Source organism: Pongo pygmaeus, chromosome 10 (assembly GCF_028885625.2).
Source record: "Pongo pygmaeus isolate AG05252 chromosome 10, NHGRI_mPonPyg2-v2.0_pri, whole genome shotgun sequence".
Lineage (NCBI taxonomy): Eukaryota > Metazoa > Chordata > Mammalia > Primates > Hominidae > Pongo > Pongo pygmaeus.
The window spans coordinates 100,568,302-100,584,639 of record NC_072383.2 but is presented as its reverse complement, the minus strand read 5'-3'; the positions used below and the strand labels follow the sequence as shown (position 1 = coordinate 100,584,639).

General features: G+C 36.7%; 1 protein-coding gene across 1 annotated transcript in view; it reads left to right on the top strand.

Moving 5' to 3' along the window:
- The window catches only part of NUP37 (nucleoporin 37), a 44,789-nt gene extending 39,992 nt beyond the window's left edge, over positions 1-4,797 (top strand). Inside the window, exons 7-10 of the mRNA XM_054445683.2 lie at positions 1,464-1,645; positions 2,118-2,168; positions 3,892-3,985; positions 4,522-4,797. Coding sequence (XP_054301658.1) covers positions 1,464-1,645; positions 2,118-2,168; positions 3,892-3,985; positions 4,522-4,635 — 441 coding nt within the window. The 3' untranslated portion in view covers positions 4,636-4,797. The remainder of the gene's footprint in view (positions 1-1,463; positions 1,646-2,117; positions 2,169-3,891; positions 3,986-4,521) is intronic.
- The last annotated feature ends 11,541 nt before the right edge of the window (positions 4,798-16,338 follow it).

The following is a 16,338-nucleotide window of genomic DNA, read 5'->3' as shown; positions in this document are numbered from 1 at the left end:
CTTATCTCCCACAAATGGGTATACCAATGCCATGATTCCTTGAGATTAAGAAAAATTTTTTCACATTTTATTATTTTGTAAAATTGGAATTTATGTTATAATTAATTCGTGCATTTGATAAAGTATTTCACACATAAAACTTATCAATGTATTAAACATCTTAAGTCAATGGTATCTTAGAATAAAGGAAATAGTGAAGTAATAGCTACTATTTTTTGAGTGGGTGGCTACTATTTGTCAAGCATTACATTGAGGTACTTTACACACATTACTATTTAATCATCACAATCCTGTAGCCATTCTTATCCTCCCATCTCCATTTTAGAAATGAGAAAGCTGCCAGTCACATGGCAGTCACTCAGCTTATAAGTGAAGGAAGCAGCCTGTCTGTGCTCTTTAACTATGCTGCCCTGCCTTCCATTCTAGAAACAAACTTCAGTTGCATAAGTATGTGTAACACATAAATGTCTCTCTTGAGAGATACATACTTAGCTATTCTTTCTAGACAATGTAACTAACATAACTTAAAAGTAACTTTTCCCAGAAGGAATTGTTAAATTGATCTCTTCTTCTTAGTGACCATACATCATCACTTAAAATTCTACCAAATCTCAAATCTTTTTTTTTTTTTTTTTTTAAGACGGAATTTCGCTCTTGTTGCCCCGGCTGGAGTGCCGTGGCACGATCTCGGCTCACTGCAACCTCTGCCTTTTGGGTTCAAGCAGTTCTTCTGCCTCAGCCTCCCGAGTAGCTAGGATTACGCACATGCCACCACAACCGGCTAATTTATTTATTTATTTTTAGTAGAGACAGGGTTTCACCATGTTGGCCAGGCTGATCTAGAACTCCTGACCTCAAGTGATCTGCCCGCCTCAGCCTCCCAAAATGCTGGGATTACAAGCGTGAGCCACCACACCCGGCCAAATCTTGAATCGTTTATCTTGCCAGTTTTCTCTAAGGTTTTTTATATTCTCTGGAGATTTTTACATAGCCTCTTAATTCCTTTATGTTTGATCTTCCATTTGTAATATAGGTTGAGGATCCTTATCTGACATTCTTGGAACTAGAAGGTTTCAGATTTTGGAATTTTTTGTATTTTGTAATATTTGCATATACATGAGATATCTTGGGAATGGGACCCAAGTCTAAACATGAAATTCATTTATGTTTCATGTATACCTTATACACGTGAACTGAAGATAATTTTATATAACTTTTTTAAATTTGTGCATGAAACAGAGTTTGTGTTAAGTGCTTATATGTGGAATTTTTCACTTGTGGTATCATGTTAGCACTCAAAAAGTTTTAGTTTTTGGAGCATTGCAGATTTTCAGATGAGGAATGCTCAACCTGTATATTGCAAATGTTTACATTTTACCGTACAACAGTGAATCTCTGCTTACACTTCAGGTATAGTTAGTGAGATAAGTGATTGAGTTTCTTTTTATTTTTCTGTCTTACAGCTAATGGTTGCAGAGAAGAATGGAACAATCCGGTTTTATGATCTTTTGGCCCAACAGGCTATTTTATCTCTTGAATCAGAACAAGTGCCATTAATGTCAGCACACTGGTGCTTAAAAAACACCTTCAAAGTTGGAGCCGTTGCAGGAAATGATTGGTTAATTTGGGATATTACTCGGTCCAGGTACTTTCTTGATATGTTTGTCTGTTACACAAAAAAAAGGCAGTAACTGTTGCTAAATGATCCACTCATCCATCCTGTTATACCTGATACTACACTGTCAAGCGAAAGCAAGTCTCTCCTATAGAAGGCCAGAGCTATGGATTTTTATATAATATAAACTTGCTATGCAGATTTACTCTGGGAGTAACCCAGAAAGGACAGTGCAAAAGAGGAAATCTTGGATCTGTGCAATGTTTACTTATATTGGAAAATAAAAAAAACACCGACCCTGTTGCATGATGGTTCCCTGCAGTGGTTCTAAGTCATGTCTTTATTGTATTTCATCTGTTTTAACTGATTGCTTGTTTAGGATTTATTATAGTTTAAACACATTGGACATTCTGTCCTATAAAGAGAAAATACCGTTTAAACCTTAAGTTCACCCACTTGAGTCTAACACATAATTCATAAAATGCAAAATATTATCTTTTAGTTATCCTCAAAATAAGAGACCTGTTCACATGGATCGAGCCTGCTTATTCAGGTAATGTACCGTTTTTGTTGGAGCTGTGATTTGATCTTTTGACATTGTGCTGTGCCACCACTGGGATACTTTTGTAGTTCTCTTCTTTGCACTGGATTTTTTTTTTCCCTGATTGTTTTATAAGTGGTTATTTTACTTTCCCAACTAAGTCATTGCCTTTGTCTTTTGGTCTAGACAAGGAGTTGATTTGTTTTCCAAATATTTTCTTTACACAGAAAAACCTGTAACCACTCTACCACTACCACCCCAACAATTTGGAATATATTATGCTTCCTGATTGTTCTGTGCTGTTAAGGATGTAAATGTAGGGGAGCCCATGTTCATGTATATAAACTTTATTATTATGTGTTAAATGAAACCATGCTAGATAGTGTATCTCTGCGACATGTTTTTGCTTTTCACTTAAACTAACATACATGTCTACCTTGTTCTTTTTCATAATACTCCATTGTATAGTGTGGTCATTAAGCTATTATTTCTGCTTTTTAAATAACAGCAAAACCAAATAAGAGACTAAAACCCGTGAAATTTTATTATATGCTATATTCCAATATATTGGGGATATAAAATATCCCCAATAAAGTTGTAGAACCTTGGGATACCATTATTGAGAATAAAATACATTCGACTAAATGTAAGAATGCCGTGGATCGTAAGATACATCCTGACTTCAGAGACGTGTGAACAAATATACACCAATGAGCAAGTATCCATCAATTTTAAAATCAATGAGCTATGGTACTTATAAGTCTAGAGGAGGTAGTCTCAGGGCTTGTTTAGCAGCTCATCAATGTCCTCAAGAGCTCAGACCCTTTTCATCCTTTCCCTCTGCTATTCTCAGTGTCAAGGATTTGGGACTTGTTGCTTCGTAGTTACAAGATGGCTATGAGAGTTCCAGGCTTAAGAGAAGTACTCCATTTGCCGAACAATTAAACAAAAAAAAAAATAAGAGGAGAAGCAGCAACCCTCTCCTTTCATGGGAGATTGCTATGACTGCCTTAAACTAATTATGTCTCATCCCCTAGGGTAGGACACACTGTGCCCTGAACAAAGTTGGGGTTCACAGCATGGAAAAGGGGCAGAATGGCTGTCATATTTGATGCCTTATTTGTGTCTTCTACCACACTGTTACCCCTTTGGTTGTGAAAAAAAGGATTGTATCAACCTTGTGTAACTTTGGAACTTAATGAAATGACACAAAATAAGCACTTCATAAAACTTAAAGTATGATAAAATATTTATGGAATATTTTCCTGGAATTCCCGGTCTAATTGTAAAGACATATTAACAAATTTAGGATTATTAAAATCACTGGTTTTATACAAAAAGAAACCTGTTTCTGGCTAGGTGCTATGGCTCACACCTATAATCCCAGCACTTCAGGAGACCAAGGCAGGAGGATCACTTGAGGCCAGGAGTTTGAGACCTGCCTGGGCAAGATAGCAAGACCCCATTCCTACAAAAAACAAAAAATTAAAACTTACCTGGGCATCGTGGTACACACCTGTAGTCCCAGCTACTAGGGAGGCTGAGGTGGGAAGATCACTTGAGCCTAGGAATTTGAGGCTACAGTGAGTTTTGTTAGCACTTCTGCACTCCAGCCTGGGTGACAGAGCAAGACCCTGTCTCTTAAAAAAAAAAGAAAAAGAAAAAACCCACTTCAGAAAAGCTTGTCGTTATCTATAGGATACGATACTTAATTTTACGCTTCCTTATTTCTTAGGTGGTCCACAATTAGTGAAAATCTGTTTGCAACCACTGGTTATCCTGGCAAAATGGCAAGCCAGTTTCAAATTCATCATTTAGGACACCCTCAGGTAATGTGGAAATGTTTTGTAACATGTGCTTTTTTTTTTTTAATTTGTGTTTTTGACTTTTCCACTCATAGCCCAAAATTTGTAATTTGTTGACTAAAGACATTTACGTTTGTTATCTGCTTAAATTGCAAGAAAACGTGGTTCATTTGTTTTTGTTTTTTGTGTGGTTTTTTTTTTTTATGTTTACATTACCAGTGACAACAGGTTTTTTTGGCCAGTATTCATATAAGAAGATTTTTATTTCTTCTGTTGCTTTTATATTTTCTTCTTTATTTAAATACATTAATTTGGCTTGTTTGGTTGGTGTAGACTGCAAAAATGGAGTCTGGACTGTACTAGTTATTCGTAGATGGATTATATCCCATGTTCCAGCTGCATATCAATAATGTGTGTTTCACCTGTAAGGGAGCATATTTTTAAATTTTGTTTCTGCTACAAAGATAAATTATCAATGCATTGCATATTTTTGAAAGTCATTTTTATTTATTAATTTCGGGGACTTACTGTGCTTCTTTAATTCTTTACATATTTTATAGCCCATCCTCATGGGTTCCGTAGCCGTTGGATCTGGCCTGTCCTGGCATCGAACTCTCCCTCTGTGTGTAATTGGAGGAGACCACAAGCTGTTGTTTTGGGTGACTGAAGTATAAAGTGTTCTCTGTACCTTAGATTCACAAACGTTGTATTTTTAGTACATATTTTGAAGAATTTCTATAGTACATATTTTGAAGAATTTTTATACCAAATATACCATATACTTTAGAAAATGTCTCAGTTGCTTTTATTAAATAAAATGTTGATGGTTTGAAAAATTATTTTTCTACTCTGTTCTGTGTGTGTGTGTATATATATATTTTTTAATCTTATAAAATCATATTGACTCAGCAGCTCACCTCCAGAGAAGAGTTGACTAAGGAAAAATAATGCTTTTGAGTTTATCAAAAAAGGAGTATTTGAAGTGTATCCTGTTTTCTATACTTTGAGTATATGCTGTTTTTCTAATTCTCAGGGACACATTTATCAAAAGAGAAAAAAAGGCCAGGTGCAATGGCTCACACTTGTAATCCCAACACTTTGGGAGTCTGAAGGGAGTGGATCACTTGAGGTCAGGAGTTCAAGACCAACCTGGCCAACATGGTGAAACCCTATCTCTACTAAAAAAATAAAAATAAAAAAATTAGCCAAGCATGGTTTGGAAGACTGAGGCAGGAGAATCACTTGAACCTGGAAGGCAGAGGTTACAGTGAGCCAAAATCGTGCCACTTCACTGCAGCCTGGGCAACAGAGCGAGACTATCTCAAAAGAAAAAAAATCAAAGGAGAAAAAAATATATTAGGGTATTCTGGAAGTGGTTGTTGAGTATATATGTGTATGTGTACTCAATTTAATGTAAAAAATTGTTTTCAGTTTCTTAAATATGTGATTGATTATATTACTCAACCCTGTTTATTATACGCAGATTCCTTTGGACTAGGTGTTTTAACAGTCTTAGAACATCTGATATATAGGATCAAAAGTTACCTTGAAAAATGACTTCTAGTGTATACCTTTAACAGCCTCCTTTTTATGAATCTTCACTGTTCTTACCAAGAAACTTAAGTGTTTTTGAGATGGGACCTATTGGCAATGGGACTATGTTCACCCTCTCAAAGATTATTAAAATCAACGTTATCTAAGACAGCTGTATCACATTTTTGGGAAACATCATGGTACAGTCAGAAGCATATAAAATTATAGTTCTGCTTGTCAGTCACATACAGAATTCAATACATTCTGACAAACTGCCCATTCCTGCAAGTTAATGCCCTCTTTGAAGCTTCATTTCCTCTTGTAAAGTACAGATAGAAATCATTATTTTGTGGAGTTGCTGTAAAGATTAAATAAAGGTGAATGAAAATACCTAGTATGTGTCTGTCACATGGTTCAGAGATGTATAGAAATTATTTATTTCAGAGATGAGTAGGTCTTACTTTTGAGGTTTTAGAGATTTATATTTAATGCCAGTAAATATTTTTTACTCCAGTTTTCTATTCGTAAGGTGTCTTAAAATAATTGTAGAATCAAGAACATTATATTTTTAAGAGACAGGAGAATGCTCCAGGTAATTAAAAGAAAGAATTCGGTGAAATTTTATAATCATGTAGATGTTTGGGTTCAACTTTTACATGCTTTAAAGTACAGATGAAAAATTTCATAGCACTTTCCTAGTCAATTTTTTAATACAGTTAAATATTATAACCAAATGATATAAATTGTTTTGTTTACCCCATCATAAGAAGATTTTGAACTAACAAAGGAAAAAGCAAAGAGCAAGGAATTTTGACATGGTTCTCTTTAAGGATCTCTGTGATGGGGCAAGGATTCCTAAAAGCATCAGGATAGCCAAAGGGCTATCAATAGTGACTCTTACAAGAATTTGTCATTTCAGGATATGTCCAAGAAATATAAAAGTCATCTCTAAGGCCAGTGTATTCAAAAATTGTTGTCATATACTTAGAAAAATTGATGTATGAAGTGGGTGGGTTTTATTTAGGGATGAAAATTAGATGATTATGTTGTGCTTGGGTATATAAGAAATGGACTCTCTGGAATAAGGGCTTAACCAAAATATAAAAGTTGTCTGATGAAATTACCCAGTAGGGCTGGGCGCAATGGCTCATGCCTGTAATCCCAACACTTCGGGAGGCCGAGGTGGGCAGATCACTTGAGGTCAGGAGTTCGAAACCGGCCTGGCCAAGATGGTGAAACCCCACCTCTACTAAAAATACAAAAACAAAATTAGCCGGACGTGGTGGTGCGTGCCTGTGATCCCAGCTACTTGGGAGGCTGAGGCATGAGAATCGCTTGAACCCTGGAGGCAGAGGTGGTGGTGAGCCAAGATCACACCACTGCACTTTAGCCTGGGTGACAGAGCAAGACTCCATCTCAAAAAAAAAAAAAAAAACACCCAATAGAACTTCTATCTTTTAGTAGGGGAAGCTGTGTTGGGAAAAGATAACTCATGATGATTGTATACTGTTATGGCAAAAAGAGGCAGGAAGTGTTATCCTCAAGGAGAAGAAAATGGTGATTCCATTTGTGAATTAATATATTGACTGTAAGATAAGACATTCTCAAGAAATTAGAGGGTTGCCTTTACCTGTTAGTTTCAGGAGTGAAATGTACTTTATCCTATGTAAGCATTGAGAACTCTTTTTCTTTCTTTAGATCTTAAAAGTAGGCTACAGGACCATGTTCCAACTTACACTTTGTTGTTAAACTTTATTGTGTTTAATTATTTTAAAATCGTATAATGTTTTTTTCTTAGTAAACTTTGTTCTTCGAAATATGTTTAAATTATTACACTAAGACAGGAGGAAGTATTTATGAGGAATTAGTTATTGGTCATCACTTCTAATTCCTGATGATAACATGAGATATTTCACATTGTGTGTATATCCCAGTTTTAGTTTTTCCATGTTTGTTTATAAATATGTCTAAGAGGGTTTTTCTTCTGTTGAAATTTAAGTTTTCCTCAGGATTGCTTCACTTAAAACATCAGAGAAAAAAGTTGTACTTATGTTCTAAAACTTGTATTATTTAGGACTATTGAAGCAAAAGTCAGGATATCACAAATCTGCAAGATGTCAGAGCTAAATCCTACATTTTCAGAATGATGGGATCATAAGTCCCATTTCATTTTTATGATTTGGCTTCTACGTTGTGAATATTTCGATATCTCTCCCATGCCAAAACACAAAATCACACACCCATGCACTCCAATTTGTTTCTTACTTTGGTAATTTGTGACTACATATTGACACTGACCTAGAAATGTTTCTGTTGCTGTTTTAAATCTCATGTCAGTGGAGAAGAAATTGAAATCTGGTTTGCACATTTGTGTCTGGTTTTCTGTAATTGTCTAAAATCTGACATTGTCCCAGAAACGCTGATTGGGAAGTTATGAGGCAGTATTGTGCCCAAGACTGATTTTAACAGCTTTTGGGAGAGAAAAAGTTCTCACTCTATTTTCCTTGTTTTTCTATACCTCAAAAAGTTAAACTTAGTTTAACCCAACTTTATACCATACAAGTAATAATAGCCTTAGCTCTGAGCCTAAATAAAATTTGCCAAATAAAAATGATAATTATGATCCATTTCCACATACTCCTCATGAGAGTTTGGTGAAGTCCTCAGAAGCAGCATTGTGTTCCAATATATCTTTATCAAACTGTGTGCTCAGCAACAAGGACAGGAGAGAACACTCCGTTTCTTTAACACCTTGCTGATTCAAAAACATTTAACAGGCATTTGAAAAGAATTTCAAAACAAGTAACATTTGTTTCTAATTATACATTTAAAAAATAATGCCTTTTAAAATGTAGGTAGAACTTTTTTTATTAACATGATTTTAATTTATAGCAACCATTTGTTACCTAATCACAGTAACACAACAAAATAGTGTATCAGCTTTGAAGATCCCATTTCACAAAAGCTAAAAAACACACGTTATGATATATCCATTACTCAGACTCATAAGCCCTTTCCTTCTGCATGCATCAGGCACAGATTGCATGGAAAATCAAAAGCATTTAATCTACTTTCTGACATTTTCATCTGTTCTTTGAACTACCTTAATAAAAAAAAATTGTTGCCCTTATGTAGGGTCAAGTGACATTTGTCTGAAAATTTCCTTGGATCAGCTTATTTCTGTGTAACTTATGTCTTTGTTATACAGCTATTTGCCTTTTTAACTAATTTTTAACAGGATACTCTACCTTGGGACTTGTAACACTTAATGTAAGCTTATAAAATCCACATGAACAATAGTAAGGAATGGGGAGACTACCAGGTTTCTCAGCCTTTACAAACAATTTGATTTAAAGATTTATGAAATATTGATTTCTACCAACTGCATTTATAATGCTGTAATGAGTTGTGTTTCTATTTCTGTGTAGTAAAAGACAATAAATGCTGCTGGTATCTGTGCTTCTAATGGTGGTTAAACTTAAAACTTTCATCTTACAAACACAGCTGTTGTCCTATAATTGAGCCAAATTCAAACAGGATTAAACCCTGGCCAAAACTAAGGTTAATCTTTGCGACCATCTCAAGTAAGAGCTTTCTAATACTGTTTTAGGAAATCTTTGTTATTGAGACAGCGTAAAAGGAAGGAAGTTCCAGACAACTGACCTCTAAAGTAAGCCAGACGCAACTAATGATAAATTATACCATAGTGATGAAGATGGAAAGGTGGAAACCGTCTAACCAAATAAGTTCATTTCGGTTCATTTTTACTTAGAAAGTCACTTCTTAACCGTAATAGTCTTAGTTGACATTAAGTTTAAATCAGACCAATATAAGTTACTTTTTAATGAACTTCTTTCTACCATCTTAATGTATCTTTGGTTAATTGCTAGTACTTTCTTTCACTAATACTAAAACCAGGTGTTTGTTACAAATAGAATAACTTGATATATTTTATTGTAATTGTGTAATAGCTCATTTTGGTTTCCAGCCTACAAAAAAAAATTTTTTTTCATTAAGTATTAGACTTTCTGGAATTTTAAATACTTTGCCAAATGTTCTGTAGGGCTGATTCTCCTGAGATTTGGACACTAGCACCTCAGGCTGTGTTGTGAACAGCTAATAATGCATTTCTCTCCAAATTGCCTATTCCAAGAGAACATCTGTGGGAGTACTCCTCACCTGAAATCTGTAGAGCTCTAATATTGGATTGGTCTAATAAGATTTTCCTGGCGCTTGATTTTGAGCAAGTACAGGATGTGTTTATATGGACAGCTGCTTCAGAGGTCTCACCTCATCCTAGACTTAACCCACAAATACGTTAAACCCCAAGACAATGGAACAATTCTGGAACTCTGTCGCTGTTTTTGACCTCTTTCTCTTCCCATCATTATACCCACCTAACACAATAACTAAGATGTATTTTGTGAATACATAATTTTCATGTAACCCTAGGTCATTGCTCCCCAACCTTGGTGGTAAGTACCTGGGAGAATATGGAACTATTGCAGGGGTTTCTCAAAATTATATTCATACTACCATTAGCAAAATTCTCTTTTTTCTTAGAAGCCATGACCTCCTGGGGTCCTGAGATAATATAGACAGCCCCAAAATCAAACTTACTCACATGTTCCTAAAAGACTTTGACTTAAGGTGTCTTGCCATCTTCCACTTCCTCCCCAAAACACCATAACAGGAAGGAGGGGAATGACCCAGCCAAGGAACTCTCCATTCACATTCAGAGATAGTGGCTTTTGTAGATCTCACTCAGCAATCTTGAGAGGGTAAAAAAGTGTTCCCAGATATGTGGAGGTGTATCTGTCAACTTGATAATCTACTACATATCTTCAGATTTAGCTCTGGTGTTTGGAAATAAGCCAGTGTACTTTAACCATTCCTTCCTATGTGATACAGGAGGCAAGACTTTCTAAGGCAGGATGTATTACAGGAAAACTAATAGAACCTAGCCTGGAAAATGAAATGGAGAGAAATACTATCTTTGAATGAAAATTTGGGATTTTAAGATTAATTTCCCAATAGAGCTCATCTATATTCCTATTTTAAATTTCCCACAACAATGTATATGTGTTTGTTCAGTGAACATTAGATGTCCAACCACAATCATCATCGATGTTCTTCACAATGTTTTTAATATTAAAAGGGCTTCTCATACTGGAAGGTTCATGGAAATGGTTCATGGAAAACACCATGAACCATTTTCCTGGATTGACTGGCTTTTCACTTGGAGCCCAGTTATTTTTTTTAAGTTGATAGCAAAGGCTCTAGCACGATCCTGTTGAACTCTAGAAACAAAGCTTCGGGAAGAAATGTTGGTGTTGAACTTCTGAGTAGTTTTAAGTGATTTTATATGGTTGTGATTCAAAATAACCTGACCACTTTAAGAAGTCCAGGTGCTGAGTCATTTACAGACCCAGCCAGGGGAGGTTAATTAGAAGCAGCTGATAGTGGCATCATTTGCTGCTTTAAAAAAAAATAAACGGAGATGGTGATTCTATGAAGAGGACAGAGGGCTAACAAAAGTGTACAAAACTAAGCAAAGACTCAGGACTGAGGTTTACCTAATTACTACTGCACCAAAGGGGGAAAAATATCACTCAGTGAATTCAAGATAAAGTACCATAGCTCTATAAAAATGGTAATGGTTGCTCCTAAGAAGTCCCCTTGCTTCTGCCTCTTTCTCCTGACCAAACTCGTGTTTCCCCTGTGACCTTGCACGGCATGGTGTGCCCTCTTGGGAACTGTAAGTACTAAATTCTTTCAATAGCATTGCCCTGTGTCATCACTTAGTTGTCTCCATAAGTAAAAGTCCCATGAGTACAAATGAGTACACTGAGACCTTTTCCCAATCCCCTCAAAGAAGGCAGGATAATTTAGATTGTTTGCTCTTTTACTGGGGAATAGCTGACTATAAGTATCTTTAGGTCTCTTCTCTTGAGGTAGTTAGCTTTCCAAAGTGGAATCAAGTCTCCTGCCTAGAGGATATAAGGTTACCACTCAATTTTCTGTACAAAGTTAAGAAAGCCAGAATGATTTAAAGGAATAATGGGAAACATGAATTCTTAACACAATTGAAGTAACAAGGCTAGAATTCCTTCACTTAACCAAGTCTCAACAGATTATTGGTATCACTCCTGAGAGATGGGATTGAGGAGGGAATAAGGATGGGAAACATTTAATTTTATTTTCCCACTATTATGAATCAACATCACGCCTCTCTAACTGTTCCATCCTGAAGCAAAGCAGGGAGAAATACAAAAAAAAAAAAAAAATCGGGACGATTTTGTATTGTTTCCCCACCCAAGACCATACCTGTGATAAAAGTAAATAACAGCAATTTTCTGGTAATCTTATATTACCAGAACATTTCAAGAAATAGAAAAATTCTTAGTTTTTTATTAAATGAATATATGGAGGTGGCGCATATAGTCTTTGAAATCGGTATTCATTACAATCTATTTTGCCCCCAAAATTCACTACAGTAAATGAAATCTGGTAATATTTTTCATTTTTACCAGTGCAAGAAAGCCTGAAGGAAAGAGTACATATTTCATCTGGCGGTTGGCCAAGATTTCTAGGTATAGATTCTTTTTAATAGTCCTGGAAATCAGTTATTAAAATGTGAATGGCCCTGCTCTCAGGAGCTAAGGATGGAACAGTAATCACCAAAGATCCTAGGAGACAAAGAAACTGCCACTCTAAAAACCAAACCATTTTACAAATTTTTTTTTGATAAGTCTATTGCTCCTAGGCCACAAACCTGTACGGCATGTTACTGTACTAAATCCTATAGGCAATTGTAACACCATGGTATTTGTGTATCTAAACATGGAAAAGATGTATGAAAAATACTATACCTTTTACTATAATAGGTCCATCCTCTAATATGTAGTCCATCACTGATGAAATGGTTTGTGGCCCATAACTGTGTATAAAACCATATCATATACATGTATATACACACACATATATAAATGCCTGCTACTTATACATAACTATAACCATGAAGTTGCTGTGTTGGTTTGTCTTGTTTTAATTTTTTCTCCTGGCTGGGAGCCTGTCTTGGCTCTAGAGAAGAAGGCTAGGCTGACCAGTGGGGAATTCTGCTCAGGGAGACTGATTGAGTGAGTACCCAGAGTTGTGAGTCCCACCTAAATCAAAGGTTAATGAAATATCAAGTAAGATGTGGAAGTACAAGATTGATTAAGGCCAAATGTCACTCAGAAGATACTTAGTGTTTACTATAGGACAAACATTGGGCTAGGACCTTAATGGTGAACTAACAGAGACTCTGCCCTAAATTGGTAATATAGTAGGCTTTCAAGCAAACAAGCAATTATATGTGCTAAGATAGAGTTAAGCAGAGAATGCTATGGAAGCATGTAAGAACAGTTAATCTAATCTTTGTGGCTTTGGGAAAGCTCTAAGGATGGAATGTTAAGACTTCTGCTACTAGTTCGAATACAGAAAGATGCATGAAAGCCTTTTATTTAGTGGTAATAAGAAATAACCAGATAAAAATCATACCTTTTATGGGGCTGTTGAAAAGCCATGTATGTAAGACCTTAATGAAATAAATTCTATAGTCATGCCTATGTTTGGAGGAACATAGTTGAGCAGAGAGCTGTGGCATTGCCATGCCCAGGGAGAAGGGTGTGGTCTGGATACAAGTAGATGGAAGAACAAGCCTGCAACACTCTAGGAGACTTTGCAGAGTTAAGTAGAAAGTGGCTGAGACTTTGCTATAAGCTGGTGAGACAGACTTGGGCCTGGAAGGACCTCAATCACGAAAATAAATCACTTGGGCCTACCCTACCCCTAAGATTGCTAAGAAAGCAGCAATGGAGGAAATGTTTTTGGTAAGTAGAATTCACTAAATCTTGCACATTCTTACGGTGCTTGGATTCCTGAGCCCTGCTGAAGCTGAATCTGAAGGTGAACCAAATGATCTGAAACTATGGCCCATCCCTCTCTAACACAAACACAGACAAGATCCAAGAGCTCAGTCCTTTGCAGGAGGTTGAATTGAATTAACTGCAGGTAAACTTAATCTAAAGCTGCAGCCCAGCATCAGCTCAATTCAAATTGTGAATGAATCTGAATGTTCCATTTCTCACTGAACTTTGTTCTTTTTTTCACAATGTCCATAATAAAATTAAAAATTATAAGACACGCTAAAAAGCAGGAAACATAAGCCATAATTAGGAAAAAGTTGTCAATAGAAGCAGGCACATAGATGAACCAGAAACTGGCATTATTAGATAAGGACTTTTTAAAAACTTATAAATTTGTTTTTTTAATATAGAGGAAAAGATGAATGAAGGGAATTTCAAGAGAAAAACAAACTCTAAAAAACAGATTTTTAGAACAAAAATATATCTGAAATCAACTTATTAGATGAGTTTTGGAACTAAATTGGAAACTAGAAAATAGTTAAGTTGGAAACTAGAAAATACTTGAAGATAGGTTTGTAAGAATTATCCACACTGAAACACAGGGAGAAAAGAAAATGATTGGGGGGAAATGAGCAGAGCACCGTGATCTATGGGCAAAATCAAGCAGTCTAACATACAAGTATTTTTGAAGTCCCAGAAAAAGAGAAAAATGACAAAAATGTTTTTTGAAGAATTAATGGCCAAAAATCTTTCTTCCAAATTTGATTTAGAACAACAACCCACAGATCTCAGCAGCTCAGCAAACCACAAGCAGGATAAATATAAAGAAAACCATACCCATACCCCACGCACATTATATTCAAACTTGAAAACCAAGGATAAAGGAGAGAAGAGATGTGAAGAATTAGTAGGAGTTAGCCAGGCAGGGGTTGTTGGGAAGCAGGGGAGATTGTTCCAGGCAGAGGGAAGACAACATCTTGAAAGACCCACATACAGCAAGCAATTCCAGGAATTGAAAGAAATTATTTGGGGCTAAGGAGAAAGTTATAACAGTGAGAGGTAAGGTTAAAGAAGTGGCCGAGAGCCATAGAGAGGACCTGTGAGCATATTTTCTGAGAGAGATGGGGAACAAAATTATATCCTGAGTAATATAATCAGATTTGTCTTTTTAAAAATCACTATGGCTACAATGTGTGGAGTAGATTGAGAGACACAAAATGGAGGCAGGAAGAGGTTATTGCAGTAACCCAGGCATGAAAGTGTGTTGTACAGAACTTGAGATATGGCAGTAAGGATGGAGAGTTACAGACTGATTCAGGAACTACTTAGGAAATAGAAGAGGTAAGATTTGATGAATGACTAGATGTAAAGGAGGATGGAGTAAAGAGTGACTGTTAGACCTGTGCAACCTTTCCAGGCTCAGCCACCTACCCTCAAGTCACATTCATTACCTTGTACCAAACAGAATGTCCCAAAATGCAATTCTGATCATGCCACCCCCTGCTTAAAAGCTCTTCTGTGGCTCCCATCATTTCTCTGCTCTAGATCTTTCCATGACTTCCCATCACACCCAGAGTGAAAGCCAAAGTCCTTATGATGTCCCATAAAGCTCTGCATGATCAGGTCTCCACATAACTTTTAGCCATCATGTCCTTCAGTTCCCCACCTTGCTCACTCTGTTTCAGCTATACTGGCTTCCAATGTAAGATCTGGGTTAGATATATAAATGTGAGAAACTCTAGAGATTGGGGACATAAGAAGCAACCAGCAAAAGAAACTGAAAGGAAATGACCATAGTGATACAAAGAAAACCAGAGAAGATTTGCCTTCCTGAAAGAAAAATTAAGAAAGTTCAGTCAGGAGAAAGTGATCACGCTAAGGTTAAGCTGGGCAATGTGCAACTTTAAGAAACACCACCCACACCCAAATAATTGCTACAGATGGCCTATGAATCACATTAGATAAACATGGACTATAGTATCAAATCTGGCATAAAAGGCCCTTAAATGAAAATTTTCTGGCTACGTTTCCTGAGGCAGAATAGGGTCTGGAGGCAGGGAACCTAAGGCCGATTCACGCTGACTTCCTAGAACTAAATCAAAAGGTAAACCCCAAATTTCCACACCTAAGTAACAAAAGGACCAGCGGCTACTCCCTTTGCAAATCCCCACCTTTTCTGACAGGCAGATGGAAATTCAAAGTACCTCAACCAATCAGACTGATTGCGGGCCAAATCTTCCTTTCATAGACGTGCAACTTAGTAACAACACTTTAGCCTCTGATTGGTTGCTTTCCACAACCAATCAGACTGATTGTGGGCCACCACTTCATTTGCATGAGGAGAACACCAGTGTCCAATGGGAAATCTCTAGCGGGTATTTGGACCTAAGAAGATTCTGTATCCAGTACACTGTGGAGCGTACTTTGGTTTTCAATGAATCTTTGCTTTTGTTGGTTCATTCTTTCCTTGATTTGTGCAGTTTGTCCAATTCTTTGTTCAAAACGTCAAGAACCTGGACACCCTCCACCAGTAACACTCTTACCTCATTTCCTACCATTCTCCATTTATGGGATTATTTGCTTCAACCAAACCAATAGGCCAGGTGCCAGTGGCTCACACCTATAATCCCAGTGCTTAGGGAGGCCAAGGCATGAGGATCATTTGAGCCAAAGGGTTTGAGGCTAGGGTGAGCTATGATCCTCACTGCACGCCAGACTGGGTAACAAAGCGAGACCCCCATCTTTAAAACAAAACTGCCCACTGCAGTCTTGGTCTTCATCTTTTTGATGCTCCCTGTAAGTGGCAGTCACTTCCGTAGGTTTGTGCCTCACATCTAGTAGTTGACATTTTATTTCACGTTTTAAAAAACCTTTGGAAGACCAGCCGCGTTGGCTCACGCCTGTAATCCCGGCACTCTGTGAGGCTGAGGCAGG